A 14,849-nucleotide genomic window follows, 5' to 3' on the forward strand; every position below is an offset into this window, starting at 1 on the left:
GAAAGAAAGCCTACATACAACCTCACTGATCACTAGTGTTGTCTCACTTTTTCAATACAGTGGGCTGATATGGGCCTTTTAAAAGAATGTCCCAGCATGGAGTGTGGACCAAAATACATTTTATCTGACCAGATTCTCTCCAGCTTGACTCTCCCAGGCAGGCCACAGGATGGACATCTAACTTACCTTTGGCCAACTGAAGCTTCCTGGAATTTGGAACTGGCCTAAGGTTCTAGCATAGTTTAGTAACTTCTTTTTTAAAATATTTATTTATTTATTTATTATTGGATAGAGACAGAGTGAAATTGAGGGGCGGGGAAGATAGAAAAGGAAAGAGAAAGAGAGTCACCTGTAGCCCTGCTTCACCACTTGTCAAGTGTTACCCCTGCAGGTGGGAACCAGGGCTTGAACCTGGGTCTTTGCACACTGTAATGTGAGCACTTAACTAGGTGCACCACTGCCTGGCTCTCTAGTAACTCTTCTTGAACTTTTAGGGTCTATAGATCTGACATTCATATCCATTCAAATAAGCTGAAGAAGTAAATAACAATAATAATTTAAAAATAATAAATAATAAATTAAATCACTGTCTTCAATGAGAGAGAAAAAAATGTTGATTATGAAGAGAAGACACACAAGAGGTGAAGAACTCTCACAGCATTCAAGGTCCATTCTCTCCCTCTATTCATAGGACCAATTTTCTATCTACAGTTTGCAAATACTAAATGTGTTTGTAGATAGATGTCTGGAAGCACTCACCCTAAACTATTAAGAGAAGTTACTTGGGAGTATCAGGTATGGACAGAGGAAGGTGGAAATGAGGACTTCCATGTTTACTTCATACAATTAGTACTATTACTATTATTTTACTATTCAGCTCTGGCTTATGGTGGTGCAGGGGATTGAATCTGGGACTTTGGAGCCTCAGACATGAGAGTCTCTTTGTATAACCATTATACTATCTACCCCCAACCTCTTCACTGTCTGTTTTTTTTTTTTTTTCCTTTATTGGGGGATCAGTGTTTTACATTCAACATTAAATACAATAGTTTGTACCTGCATAACATCTCTCAGTTTTCCACATAACAGTACAACCCCCCCCTAGGTCCTTTGCCATCCTTTTCCAGGACCTGTATTCTCCCAGCCCCACCGCCACCCCACCCCGGAGTCTTTTACTTTGGTGCAGTACACCACTGTTCATCTTTTTAAAGCCACATGAAAATTACCCTTATAATTTAAAATAGATAAAAGTCTCATATTATTAATATTGCCCATTTATAAATGATTTACCATAGATACAGAAAATACCTGACAAGTGGTAGAAAGTGTCCCCTCAACGACTGTTTTATTATTACTATTATTTTTTACCAGAGCACTGCTCAGCTTTGGTTTATGGTGGTGTGGGGGACTGAACTTGGTACTTGGGGGCCTCAGGCCTGAGAGTCTCTTTGCATAACCATTATGCTATCTACCCTCCATCAAGGCCTATTATTGTCTAAGTGGTGAATGAAGTCTGCTGTGAGAACTCTATTAGATGCAGTAGAAGTTTGTTGTTAAATGAGAATAAGTTATACGCCTGAAATTCTTAGTTCATTTTGAGCTTCTAGTTTGATCAAGATAGACAGTGTCTGGTGGGGTGGGGAATTCAGAGAAATCAAGACATTTACAACACAGGGTAGTGAGTGCCCTAATAAGAGAGTATGGGAATCTAACACTAGGGACATCTAACACAAACTTGGCGGGGCAGGGGGGGCGGGGTTAAGAAGGGCTTCTTAAGTTACCTTAAGAAGTGAAGTGGGGAAAGGAATGGTAGAATCAGCAAAATATCCTAGCCAGAGGCATCTGCAGAGACTATAGCCCTAGTGTGTACAGTGAACTCAGAGTGTAACTCAGGAAGGAAGGATGGAAGAAGAGAGAAGAGAAATCGAGATAAAGCAATTTGATAGACTTGAAAACCATAGTTTAAAGAATTTAAGAGGATAGGGGAAATAGCATAATGGCTATGTAGAAAGACTCCCATGCCTGAGGTCCCAGAGGTCCCAGGTTCAGTCCCCAGCACCTCCATAAGCCAAGTATCTATTGATGGCAGGGTGCACCTAATTGTGCATTTGATATGTCCTGCCATCACCGCACACAAGAGGCTCTACTAAACAGGTTTCATTGGCTGGACTGGACGTAGGGGTTTAAGGCTGGGGTTGGATGGGTAGGGGGGCTGTCCCATGACTGACCTTCTAGATGATAAATATTCAAGAAATGGGAACCAAAGAGGGGGGTATCTCAGTTGGAGGAAGCCAAGAAAGGCCTCGAGTTAAATTGTGCATGCTGTTAAGTATCTTGGAGACATAAAAGTGGGCATATCCGGTAGATGACAGAAGGGACCTTAAATGACAGGGGAGACTTTCGCGCACGCGCAGTGGCCCGGATAGGGCCGTAGAGGCGGGTCTTTCGCCGTAACCTGAAGCTCCATCTTTCTGAATCTCCATAAAAAAAGGCGGGAACTAGCCCGCAGGCTGGGGAAAGACGGGCCGAGCGTCTCTACTCGTCCCGCCCACCTCGGCCTCTGATTGGTGGGTTCTCTCAGCTCGTGGCGAAAGCGCTCTCCTTATTGGTTGTCAGTTTCCAGTGACTCCCGCTCCGCCCCCTCCTCTGACCCTCCCCAGCTGCCGACGTGGGGCCGAAACTGCAGGCGGTTGGCGCCCTGGGCTGCGGGCGGCGGGGATGGGGGCCCTGCGGCTGCTGGCGGTGGCCCTCACCTGCTGCTGGTGGCCGCCGGGCAGCCAGGGGAAGACGCTGTGGGGCAGCTTCAGCAGCGCTGCAGCCCGCGATGCGCAGGGCCAGAACGTCGGCCACTTCGAGTTCCACGGTAGGTGGGGCGCCGGGGGCGAGGCGCGAGGGCTCCTCCCTAGGACCGCACCCCTCCCTGCTCCCGACCTCCCAGCTCCCCTGCTCTGCAGGCACCTCCCGCAGCCCTTCCCACCGCAGCACCCAGAGATCGTGTGTGCATTTATTGCCAGCCCCCCACTGCTGCCCCCAGGCACTTGTCTGCGGCCCCCACCCTCTTAGTGTTGGGATTCTGCACCCCAAAGACCGATCTCCCCACCCCCATGCAAGGGAATGCAGAGGACTCGCCTGCCGCGGCTTCCCAGATCCTTCGCCCTCAGGAGCCACGTTTGCTCACTCCTGTCTCTGCTCCAGGGGTGACGTGTGAATGGAAGCTCCAGAACTCCCTTCTGGGGTTTGCTTTTTTTCTTTTTAAGATGCATGTGGATAAAATCACCCTGCAGAGGAGAAATTGTCCTGGAGTCTGGGGGACACCTGATCACCTAGTTGTCACCATTGCTAGGACAGTGCTTCCTTTGCTACAGAGTGAGTCAGTTTACTGTGGACTTCGAGGCCTGGAACTAAGTTGGCAGAAATCCGTGGAAGTGTATCCTCGAAGCTTCATGATTTGACTTGGTTTCCTCTCTGGCCCTTTTGTAATCAAAGTGATGTTTGAATCTTACCTTCTGGTCTCCCTCAAAAAAAAAAAATCAATAATTATTTCAATGAATGAATTTGCACTTTTGCTTTATATAATTTGGACCTTCAGAGTTTTTTTTTTTTTTTTTTGCACGGGATTCTTGGAACCTTTAATAGGACTAGTGTTCTAAGTAATTATTTGCTTAAGTGATTTAGAGTTCTAAGAAGATAATAGAAACTAGAAGCTATTTTAATATGAGGAAGGAATTTCAAGTTTTGGCAAAGTGTGGAATTGCTGAGGTAAAGGGAAGAAACCCTGAATTACTTTCAAATCTGAAGTTTTTCAAGAACTGTTAAAAGGGTGAAACGGATCTTGAGTGTATGAAGAAACCCTAGGTAGAGTTGTAATTTTGTTTTTAGGTCACACTGTCAGTTTTACATTCAGCTACTGTAACTGCACTTTGAGGACTGGGAGTGTTAATGTCACTAGAGTGAGTGGTACAGTCTGCGCCACGCTGGGCTCTGTATGGAAGCTGTGTCATGGGCTATTATCACTCATGGTCAGCCAGAGAACTTACACAAACCTGAGGTACTTGATGAAACAGAGGAGACAAATCACAGGAAGTCTGGATTTCTCAAGAAGGATTAAGCAATGGAGTATTCCAGCTGTGTGTGTGTGTATTTATTGCTACCGATTTCAATTCAGTAAAATACTAAGATAGCACTGACATAATGAACCAAAAAGGCATTTAAGATGTTATTAGGGTAATAGAATCTATCACTTTTTGTTTTTATTGCTACCAGGGTTATTGCTTTGGCTTCATGCCTGTACTACAAATCCACTGCCATTTTTTTCCCCCTATTTTTTATTAGCTAGGACAGATAGAAATTGAGAGGGGGTGGAAGTGAGAGAAAGAAAGAATGAGAGAGCACTGCAAATCTGCTTCACCACTGTGGGCAGGGAGTGGGGGCTTGAACCCAGGTCCTTGCTCATGGTAACTCATACTTAACCGAATGTGTCACTGCCCAGCCCCCAAGTCAGTCACTTTTCAGACTTGATAATTTCTTTACTTATTTACTATTTTTTAAGCAGAACACTGTTCAACTCTGGCTTATGGTGGTGGTGGTGGGGCTATGGGGGGGGTTGAACCTGGGACTTTAAAGCCTCAGGAATGAGAATCTCTTTACATAACCATTATGCTATCTACACCCATTCAGACTTGATCATTTAACTTGCAGTAAATTTATGTGGGTGACTGAGATTTCATACATCTATGCATCATAGGCTTGGAGATTTTTTTAAATGTTTAGATAAGGTGGTGATGATAACAATTAAAAACAACTGAAGACATTATTAATAAAAAGCAGGCTCCTGCTTCACTTCTTCTTTGCCAGAATCCCCAGAAGCAGCTCTTTTTTTTTTTTTTTTTTTTGCCATTTCTTCCCCACCCCCAATTTTTTTTTTTTTTTTTTTTTTTTACTTATTTAGCAGGGGGAGTGGGGCAGGATAGAGAGAACCAGAGCATCACTTTGGCATATGCAATGCCAGAGTTTGAACTCAGGACCTCATGGTTGAGGGTTTAACACTTTATCTACTAAGCCACCTCTTAGATGGCTTTTTACCATTTCTTTCCGGGGCTTTAAATGCAGTTGGTGTATGCAGTCAAGCTCATTCTGTAATACTCTTACTGTTGTTTTTTTTCATCGTTGTTGGGGTTATTTTTATCATTGTTATTAATGTCTTTGTTGTTGGATAGGACAGAGAGAAATGGAGAGAGGAGGGCAAGACAGAGAGGGGGAGAGAAAGATAGACACCTGCAGACCTGCTTCACTGACTGTGAAGCGACTCCCCTGCAGGTGGGGAGCCAGGGGCTTGAACCAGGATCCTTACCCCGGTCCTTGCACTTTGCGCCACGTGCACTTAACCCGCTGCGCTACCGCCCGACCCCAATAGTCTTACTTTTTAAGAAGTATTTTATTTATTTATGAGAAGCACAGGAGGAGAGGGAGAAAGAACCAGACATCAACCTGGTACATGTACTGCCAGGCATTGAACTTAGGACCTCTTGCTTGAGAGTCCAATGCCTTATCCACTGCACCACCTCCTGGACCACTATAAGAGTCTTACAATATCTGAAAATTCTTTTATGAAAGTCACAGGTATCAAATGTTCCATCCGGTATTTAAAAAAAAAAAAAAGACACCCAAAACTCATTTATCTAAACTTTTTTTGTGTTATTAGCTATGCCTACTTTTACATTAGTGTAATTGATTATTAACAATCGTGATATATAAAAATACTAAAGAAACCTTTCTCAGAAATGCCTTCATATAGTTTGTGGACAAATGTTAAGAACATGCGGAGTGGTTGAAAAATGAGGCAAAAAATTCTCTTACAGTGAATTTCCTGAGCCAGCAGACATTACTGTGTATTCAGGGAAATGTCGTCAGGAATCCACTAAGATAATCACCGCACAGTAATTTGGATAATCTGTGTGAATAATTTCTTGATGGCATCTGTGTGGGAGGTTCATTCTACCCAGTTAAGTGAGACTTAAGAAACACTTGAGCTGTCTAAATTCCCAAGGCTTATTTAAGTAAGTCTTGAACCGTCCTATCTTCTCAACCCCATGCAAGGTCAAACTAGTCAATGATTTTTGTTTTACAATCCAGGGGACCATGCTCTGCTGTGTGTCAGAATCAGTAACGTAGGCATAGCTGTTGAAAAAGAAGCAAAACTCTACCTGTTCCAAGCCCAGGAATGGCTCAAGCTACAGGAAAACACTCATGATTACAGTTGTAGCGAAAGATTATCCAAAGCTCAATTGACAAGTGAGTATGTCTGTACTTTTTTGATCTTTAGATGCTGTTTATTTCCCTCTGTGTTGAAGTATAGTGTTTCTTGATGCATTGTAATGGTAGTGTGTCTGGAAGGTGGCAAACAGAAGTTGAAGGGAACTAGCCATGTCCTTTATCAAGAGAATAGAATGCCTCCCTATCGTCTTATGATTCAGAATATTTGGGGGGTGGAGGAGGAAAGGAGTCCAGATCATTTATAATGGTGTACTTTTTAAACAATTATCTTTTATTTATTGGGTAGAGACAGCCAGAAATTGAGAGGGTAGGGGGAGGGAGAGAGACAGAGACACCGGCAACCCTGCTTCACCCCTTGTGAAGCTTTCCCCCTGCAGGTGGGGACCAGGGGCTCGAACCTGGGTCCTTGTGCACTGTAATGTGTGTGCTCAACCAGGTGCGCCACCACCTGGCCTCGTGTACTTTTTTTTTGAATTTTTTATTCACACAATCGGTAGTAATTTGACAGTTCTGTTTTAACCGGGTGACAGCATAAAGTGAATAATGACAGTGAACGAGTGATCATTATCCACTAGCACTGAACTCAGCAGTGAGCCTGCGTGATCTCAGGTTGTTCTGTAGTTGAACCCACGTGATGTTGCTTTGCAGTGTGTTGCTGAAAACAAGACCTAATCGTTAAGTGACACATTGTGCCACTTCGGGTGTACCATTAATTAATTAATTAATTTTAAACTTTGTTTTTTTTCCCTTTTTGTTGCCCTTGTTGTTTATTGTCATTGTTGTTGTTATTATTGTTGTTGTCATTGCTGTCATTGTTGGATAGGACAGAGAGAAATTGAGAGAAAAGGGGAAGACACAGAGGGGGAGAGAAAGATAGACACCTGCAGACCCACTTCACCATTTGTGAAGGGAATCCCCTGCAGGTGGGGGAGCCAGGGGCTTGAACCGAGATCCTCATGCCAGTCCGTGTGCTTAAGCTGCTGCACCACCGCCTGGCTCCTGGGGTATACCATTTATAAACTGCTAGGTTTGACTCTGGGGAAACTCTGCTTTTATGACTCTAATCTAGTTGTCTTGGTCTCTGGGCTCTCCAGTCTCAGCAGTACAGTTCCATCCACTAGGACCGGTTGGCCGTAGTGAGTGCAAATTGCTTTTAGTAGAGAAACCAGGACCGTGTCCTGAGACCCACTGGAGGTTCACTGTTTGTAGGAGTCAGGGAACGTGGGAAAAAAATAGGCATTGTCCTTCTCCCTTCTACTTTCCCTACCACGTTCTGCACATCAAAGAGTCTCTGCATCCTCTTTTAGCCTCGTTAAGTAAAAACACTGCCATTGTAGACATCCACACTGCCTCCTCTGTCTTAGTGACTGTCTGACAGTATATTGACAAAGTCCCATTGGCTAGAGTCAGGTAGCAAGAACTTATTTACCCAAACCCTGCATTTCAGAACTTATCCTGCAGACCTCCTTCACCACTCATGAAGCTTCCCACCTGCAGGTAGGGGCCCGGGGGCTTGAACCTGAGTCCTTGTACTTGGTAGCAGGGTAGCAGGTGCACTAAACCGAATGAGCCACCACCAGCTCCCTCCCCCCAGCCCTTACACTGGCCAGTGCTGAGTCCACTGTCTTGCTCATCCTCTGATGAGCTGGCCCTCTTCCGGTGTTCACTGTTTCAGAAAGATCCACTTAGCCACAAGCTAGAAACCAGGAGTCTTCCAACATTCCTCTGTTTGATCTCTGTGGACCCCTTGCCGTGTGGCCAGTAGTTGCTTCTAAGTGGCTCCTGCCTGCATCTCCTGCCTTTTATAGTTTCCTTCACTTCTACCTCCGCCCAGCTCCTGTATCTTTCACCTGTAGCCCTGCTGTGGCCTACTCTTTTCTGGACACTTTGCAGCTCTGCCAGGTCCCCTGTGGACCCAGAATGGTTTATCTGAAAAGCAGCCGTGATCTTGTCACCTTCACAGCCTTATCACACCGCTGGATACTTCCTGGGGCTTTCCCTCCTCTGCTTCCTCCTCCCAGCTGGCTGTTCCCTCTGTTAAGTTAGCACTTGAATTCTCATGGGCTCTTATTTGCCTTGGAAGCACTTATTTTTATTTATTTATTTATTACCAGAGCACTGCTTAGCTCTGGCTTATGGTCGTGCTGGGGGCTGAACATAGGACCTCAGATCCTCAGGCATGGAAATCTTTTGCATAACCCTTATGCTATCTCCCCAGCCACATTTTACTCATTTTTAAAATTTAAAATCAGTAGTGTATACACAATGGTGCCCTTCGGTCTGTTCATTCATTCCTTCATGCACTCAGCATCTCCATTGATTTCTGTCCTCTGCTGAGGACCAGTGGTCCTCAGGGACCCAAATCCTGATATCTTCACAGTCCTCAAAGCTCCAGGCTGGACTGTTTCAGACCCGTGTGGATAAATGTGAAATGGTAATCGTGATGGCCACTATACAGTAAGTAATTGGCCATATGAGAATGAGAATTTACTATACCTTAGTGCTGAGTTAAGAATTTACAGGGATAATAATACTTTTTAAAAATCACAAAGATGTGGACTGGGAGGTGGTACAGAGGGTAGAGCAAAGGACTTTCAAGCGTGAGATCCTGAGTTCAATTTCCAACACTGACTATGCCTCAGTGACGCTCTGGTTCTCGCCCTTCCTCTCCCTTTCTCTCTCTCCTCCCTCTCTCTTTCATTAATACATAGATAAATCTTTAAAAAATAAAACTTAAAGGTGTTTGTAGGATGGATTACCATAGAGCTTAGTGCTTGTGGGATTTTTTTTTTTTTTTGGGTTCCTTGCACCTCCAAGTCTTTAAACTTTTCTAACAAAAACTTAATAGTAAATTTTCTCATAAAGATGAATTTTTTACAAAAATAGTTGAGGCACAGGAGGTGGTAGTTCCATTGACAGAGCATGTGTTTTTCATAGGTGAGGTCTAGGGTTTCATCTCAGGTACCACATAGGACGGAGCAGTGTTCTGGTCTCTATAGCACTCTTCCTTCCTGTCTGTCTCATAAAAATAAGTAAACAAATCTAAAAAAAAAAAAAAAAGAAAGAAAGAGAGGAACTTATTAGGTGACCTCATCAAAGCTTTCTGTAACCCCACCTCCCCAGAGCCCTACTCTACCAAGGAAAGATAGAAACAGGTTGGGGGTATGGATTGACCTGCCAATACCCATGTCCAGCAGAGAAGCAATTGCAGAAGCTAGAACTCGCACCTTCTGCATCCCAAAAAGAATGTTGGCCCATACTACCAGAGGAGTAAATGATAGAGGAGGAAAACCAGAGGACTCTACCCCTATCCCACCAGGACCTGAAACATTTGTCACCAGCAGTCTTGTTTTTATACCATCACTGAAAGGGAAGTGAATCTGGAAAACACCAGAGGAAGCCAGGCACGGATTCTCTTATCAAAAAGGAGACACTCAGGAGTAGTAATAGGTATAATAGGTGTGACTGAGAAAGGAAGAGAAGGCAGGATCATTAAAAAAATGGGAGAAAAAGAAAAGTGGAAAGGAAGGGAGATAGAGGTAGATAGTTATAGAATCTATTGTAAATAAATAAAGACTGGCGGGGGGGACTGCTTGTTGGCACAGGTTTAAGACAATCAAAACCTTATTACATCAAGGTACAGTGGTACAGACTGGTATTATTTAGGTAGGCAAGGTAGGCAATTATCGGCAAAGATAAGACTAGACTGGTCTATGAATCCATAAGATAGTTACCAGATTTCAGCTACACGTGTATAAGACCAGGGAGCGGTGGCCATGGTAGGCACTGCTAGCGCTCAGGGAAGCAGGAAGCCGGAAGATGAGAGAGCGGAGAACAGAGAGCAACTTCCACCTAGCTACACGCTTAAATCAGATACCATGCACCCACAATCCCTTGTGGGTTTGCGTGAGTCTGTACTGTGCTCCATTGGCAGCCATCAGCCATATGCTGGCAAACGCTAGAAGAAGAAGCCATATGCTAATTATGTTCGCCAGCCCCAGCCATATGCGAATTGTGTCTATGCTGTGGCAACCCATGTCTCTGACTTCAGAAGGACTACTGCAGTTTCCAATGGAGGGAATGGGGACAGAGAACTCTGGTGGGGGGAACTGTATGGACTTATAGCTTACTGTCTTGAAAAAATTTTGTAAATCAATATTCAATCACTAATAAAAGTCATTAAAAAAAAAACACTCATCAGGCAGGGTAAAGCTCTGAGCTGTAGGAATCTGTTTTGTTTTCTGTCACATCCTCAGTATGATACTCTCTATATGTTTCTGAGTGTGTAAGTTCTATGTCAGTCATACACAGAATCTGTATAAACATAAGTTACTGAGACAGACACGCACACGCACAGGCACAGTATGGTGTCTCTTGCTACACTGAGAGTCATTGCTAGAGACTTGTAACAAGCCTTTGCCATCTTACAGCCACTCCACCTGTCTGTAAGAAATGTATGACATTGTCTACGGTTTGTGCAAGTTTAAAGATGCTGAATTTTAATGACAAACCTTTGGGATGAGTCATGTAACAGCAGCTAAAGCTTAGAAAACTGTTTGCTATGATTTTTCTAGTTTTTTCCTCTTCCCTGCTCTTACAGGAGTGTTTGTTTATTTGTGTGTTTGTTTGTTTAGTTATTGGAATGGAAGATCCCAGAGAAGAGGAATTTTCGAACAGGGAAATTATGTGACCTCTGCATCCCTGTAGATCTGAGCTCACATTCTGTGGTCATGAGTAGGAACATTCCAAGCTGCCCCAATTTCAGGATCCATCTTCCTCAGGTGGAACACAGATTATGTTGTCCAGCCTCCCTTCAGAGGATAGAATATTCTCTACTGTTATTGATACACATTAAGGGCTGTGGGTCTCATGTGAAGTTGAGCATGGACAGTTGACCTCCTGGAAATCTGTCTGTCAGTCTCCCACTGGCATGCCAGCCGTTGTGGTCGAGTGAGATGGCCGGAGTATGTGGGGAATTCCAACCAGCCTGTCAGTCTCGCCGTATCACTTCACCCCTCCTCCCTCTGGTGGGTTTCACCTTCTTTAAGTTTCTATTTTTCTGTTCTAGCATCACCCTCTATACCTTCTCATTGCCTTGCTCTCTTTTTCCTTATAAGGAGATATTATTAGTCTGATTGGTTGGCTTGGCTGCCTTCCTCTGCACAGCTACCCCTTTAGAAACTTGTAATTGAAACAATAAAGTGTTCCGTCCACCACCACGGTGCCCTGAGATGGTTTGTTGTGCTGTCCACCGCCACAGTGCACAGGAAGACCTCTCAGTGAGCTCACTCCTGCCACTGCTGCCCCAAGAGTCCCTGCTCTCCATCTGTCTCCGGTGGCCAGTGGACCAGACGGTGAAGTGGGAGGTGATTTGGCCTGTTCCCCCAAGGAACCCAACAGAAGGCAAGGTCCTGTGGGGACCTTGTGTTGTTTCTGATAGAGATGACCAGTAACGATGGAGACCTCCATCTATTCGAGGTCTAGGCCCATCATGTCTGTGTGGGAATCTCAGGACTCCTGGATGAGGGCCCCAGCTGATGGGGTGGCCTGATAGTGACTAAAGAGTCATTGTTAAAGTATACCAGTCTCTTGTCCTTATTCAACTTTTGTAGTCCTTGCTTTGAAAAGGTTAGCTCTGGAGTGAGTGAGGGAAATGTGATAGGAAGTAGGTGAGGAGGGTATCTAAGTCTAAGTGGATACTATTCCATTATGAACTTTATGATGTCTTTTTAGGCCTTCCTACTTGCTTGCTGCATATAAATTTGGGGACCTGGAATAAAATATATCCTCGTGAATATCTCCCTGTTCTCTGTTGACCATTTATCTATTTATCTGTGTGTCTATCTGAACTTATCTGTAGCGTAGACACATATAGATACGAAGATTTTTAATCTATACACATCTGTATCTACGTCACTTTCTGTGTACTTCATCAATTCTTGTAAACAAAATCCAAACCGCAAGAAAATTTACATTCTCTAAGGTTTTTTTTTTTAGATGTGTCATGTTTACAGCATGTAATTATCTAGGAGCTTTGGTATACTGAAACAAACAAAACATGCTGATTCATTACAGGGTAGTAGCGACACATATTTAATAATAGTTTCTTATAAAAATAGACCTCATCTCGTGGCCATTAATGAGACGTAAGAATTAATAGCCTTCAGCTTTCTTGGTAATAAGGTCTTAACTGTGCCTGATTGCTACCTAAAAACCAAACTGTTATGAACCGCGGAAAGGCTGGCAGATCTGAAAGATCTGAATGAATGTTTGAGAAATTATCCTTTAGTTTCCCTTTGTTCTTTTTTGAACAGCATCGTGAAACAGCAAGTTCTTAAATGATAGAAGCTATTGTAAAATTGTAAGCAGACTAGTGACATCCAAAAGCAGGAGAAATGCTGTTTCTGTATATATATATATATAAAGTCACTTGCAGTCAGATGTGATTTGGTATCTGAAGTGGTGTTGCGGTGCTGTCTGTCTGCACATAGTTCCTTTTGTGCACTAGGTATGTTTTGTAAGTCACCTAGAAGTGTGAACATTTTATTACTCTGTGTACTTTGCTTAACAGTGTTCTTTTTCTTATAACTGAGCAATTATCCGTTCAGCACCATCCTCTGTGATTCAAGTTGTGTTAATGTTTGTGGTGCTAAGTACATCAGCGTAGATTAGGTCCGCTGCGTGTTCTTGTGTCTCAAACATAATGAGCACACAGTTTTGTCTAGAGGCTTGTTTCCCAGGCTTGCTGGAAAAAGGCAGGGAGAGGGAAAAATGAAAAGGTCCTCATCCCTTTCTGAGGTAGACTTTTGTTGCTGTTTGATGTTCATCCACAGAATTTAAAAATGAACCATCAGAAAGTGTAGTGGTGACAGTACAATAGCTAATGCTGATACTGTCTTTCTGGACGAGAGAAAGCATCAGTGCTCAAGCAGCAGCAGAGCAGAAACTTCGCAGAATGAGGTCCCAGTGATCTAACTGCGAGCCCCTCACTTCAAAAACCCTTAATTCTCAGCCACTTATTGATCATATACTGAATTCCTGTTAAGGCTTTTCAAGTATTTGACAGACAGTGGAGGCTGAAGGCTTTGCTACATTCTCCCAGAAAATATACAGAAAAAAAGAAAAATAAGAAAGAAAGAAAGAAAGAAAAAGAAAGGAAGGAAGAAAGGAAGGAAGAAAAAGAAGCCAGTAGAAATGTCAGCCAACTTTAGTTAGTCATTTAATCTCACCAATGCTGGGATATTATTATTATAATCACCTTAACCCAATTTACCTGCTAATTAATGAGAATTCCCAGTTGTCTGATTCGGGCCCTCAAAATTAGAATCCTGTGATGAGCTGTGTCTGTGTTGCATTTGTGGAGACAACCTCTAAACAGTGTCCTCTTAACTTTTCAGTAGGGAAACCTTCAAGTCATGCTGAAGTCCAGCCACCATCTGTACATCCTGGGCCTCCATTGAGTGGTGCCTCCGTTTTACTTGGCGTTGGTGGTGTGTGTGAGTTTCTGTTCCTGATCGTGTTGTGTGGAACTCAGCCGTGGTTAGGAACCTTTCTCTACTCCATCTCGCAGCTCCTAAGAGGAAGGCTCTTCTTTTCCAAACCATAAGATTATTAATGCACCTAAGCAAATAGATCCTTTCAGCACGTCCTCTCAAGTGACTTTCATATGCAAATTCCCACCAGAAATTACCTTCATTTGTTAGAAATTAGTTTTTTTTTCTTTCTTTCTTTGAGAGAATGATTGAGACTAATGGATATGCACTGGGAGCAATCTAGAGTTGGACCCATCATAATCTCGTGTTTTTAAGAATATTGTATGTTTAACAGAATCATATTCTTTTCATGGACTGTTCATATCTTGTTTGCTCCTCTCCAGAACTCTGAAGCGCCAGAGGATAGCTTACTGGGTAAGGTGTCTGCTTTGCCTTGCCTGTGGCCTAGGTTCCAGCCCCACAGCGTCAGGGGAAGCTCTAGTGCTATGTGGTCTCATTCTCTCTTTTTCTCTCTGAATGAAAAAGCAGTTGAAGAGTACTAAAACTGCACGTGCCAGGCCTCAGTCCCACAGAAAAGTAGAACAAAACAAAAAAAAAGCTACAACTCTTAAACTAAGTTGAGCATGAAACTTTATTTTCGATCAAGATAGTAAATTTATTTGTTTTATTTATTTTCTTTTAAAATTATATATATTTTTTATTATTTATAAAAAGGAAACACTAACAAAACCTTAGGATTAGAGGGGTACAACTCCACACAATTCCCACCACCAGAACTCCGCATCCCATCTCCTCCCTTGATAGCTTTCCTATTCTTTAACCCCCTGGGAAAATGCACCCAAGGTCATTGTGGGATGCAGAAGGTGGAAGGTCTGGCTTCTGTAATTGCTTCCCTGCTGAGCATGGGCGTTGACAGGTTGATCCATACTCCCAGCCTGCTTCTCTCTTTCCCTAGTGGGGCAAGGTTCTGGGGTATCGGAACTCCAGGCCACATTGGTGGGGTTGTCTGTCCAGAGAAGCCTGGTTGGCATCATGGTAGCATCTGGAACCTGGTGGCTGAAAAGAGAGTTAACATATAAATAA

At 43.4% G+C, this 14,849-nt stretch overlaps 1 protein-coding gene across 2 annotated transcripts in view; it reads left to right on the forward strand.

Annotated features, from left to right (window-relative positions):
- The first annotated feature begins 2,647 nt into the window (after positions 1 to 2,647).
- The window catches only part of GPR180 (G protein-coupled receptor 180), a 37,209-nt gene continuing 25,007 nt past the window's right edge, over positions 2,648 to 14,849 (forward strand). For both annotated transcript variants that reach the window (XM_007526846.2, XM_060191758.1), the window contains exons 1-2: positions 2,648 to 2,863; positions 6,133 to 6,291. In XM_007526846.2, the coding sequence (XP_007526908.1) occupies positions 2,719 to 2,863; positions 6,133 to 6,291 (304 nt within the window). In that variant the 5' untranslated portion in view covers positions 2,648 to 2,718. The remainder of the gene's footprint in view (positions 2,864 to 6,132; positions 6,292 to 14,849) is intronic.

The sequence above is a fragment of the Erinaceus europaeus genome, chromosome 5 (genome assembly GCF_950295315.1).
Source record: "Erinaceus europaeus chromosome 5, mEriEur2.1, whole genome shotgun sequence".
NCBI classification, from domain to species: domain Eukaryota; kingdom Metazoa; phylum Chordata; class Mammalia; order Eulipotyphla; family Erinaceidae; genus Erinaceus; species Erinaceus europaeus.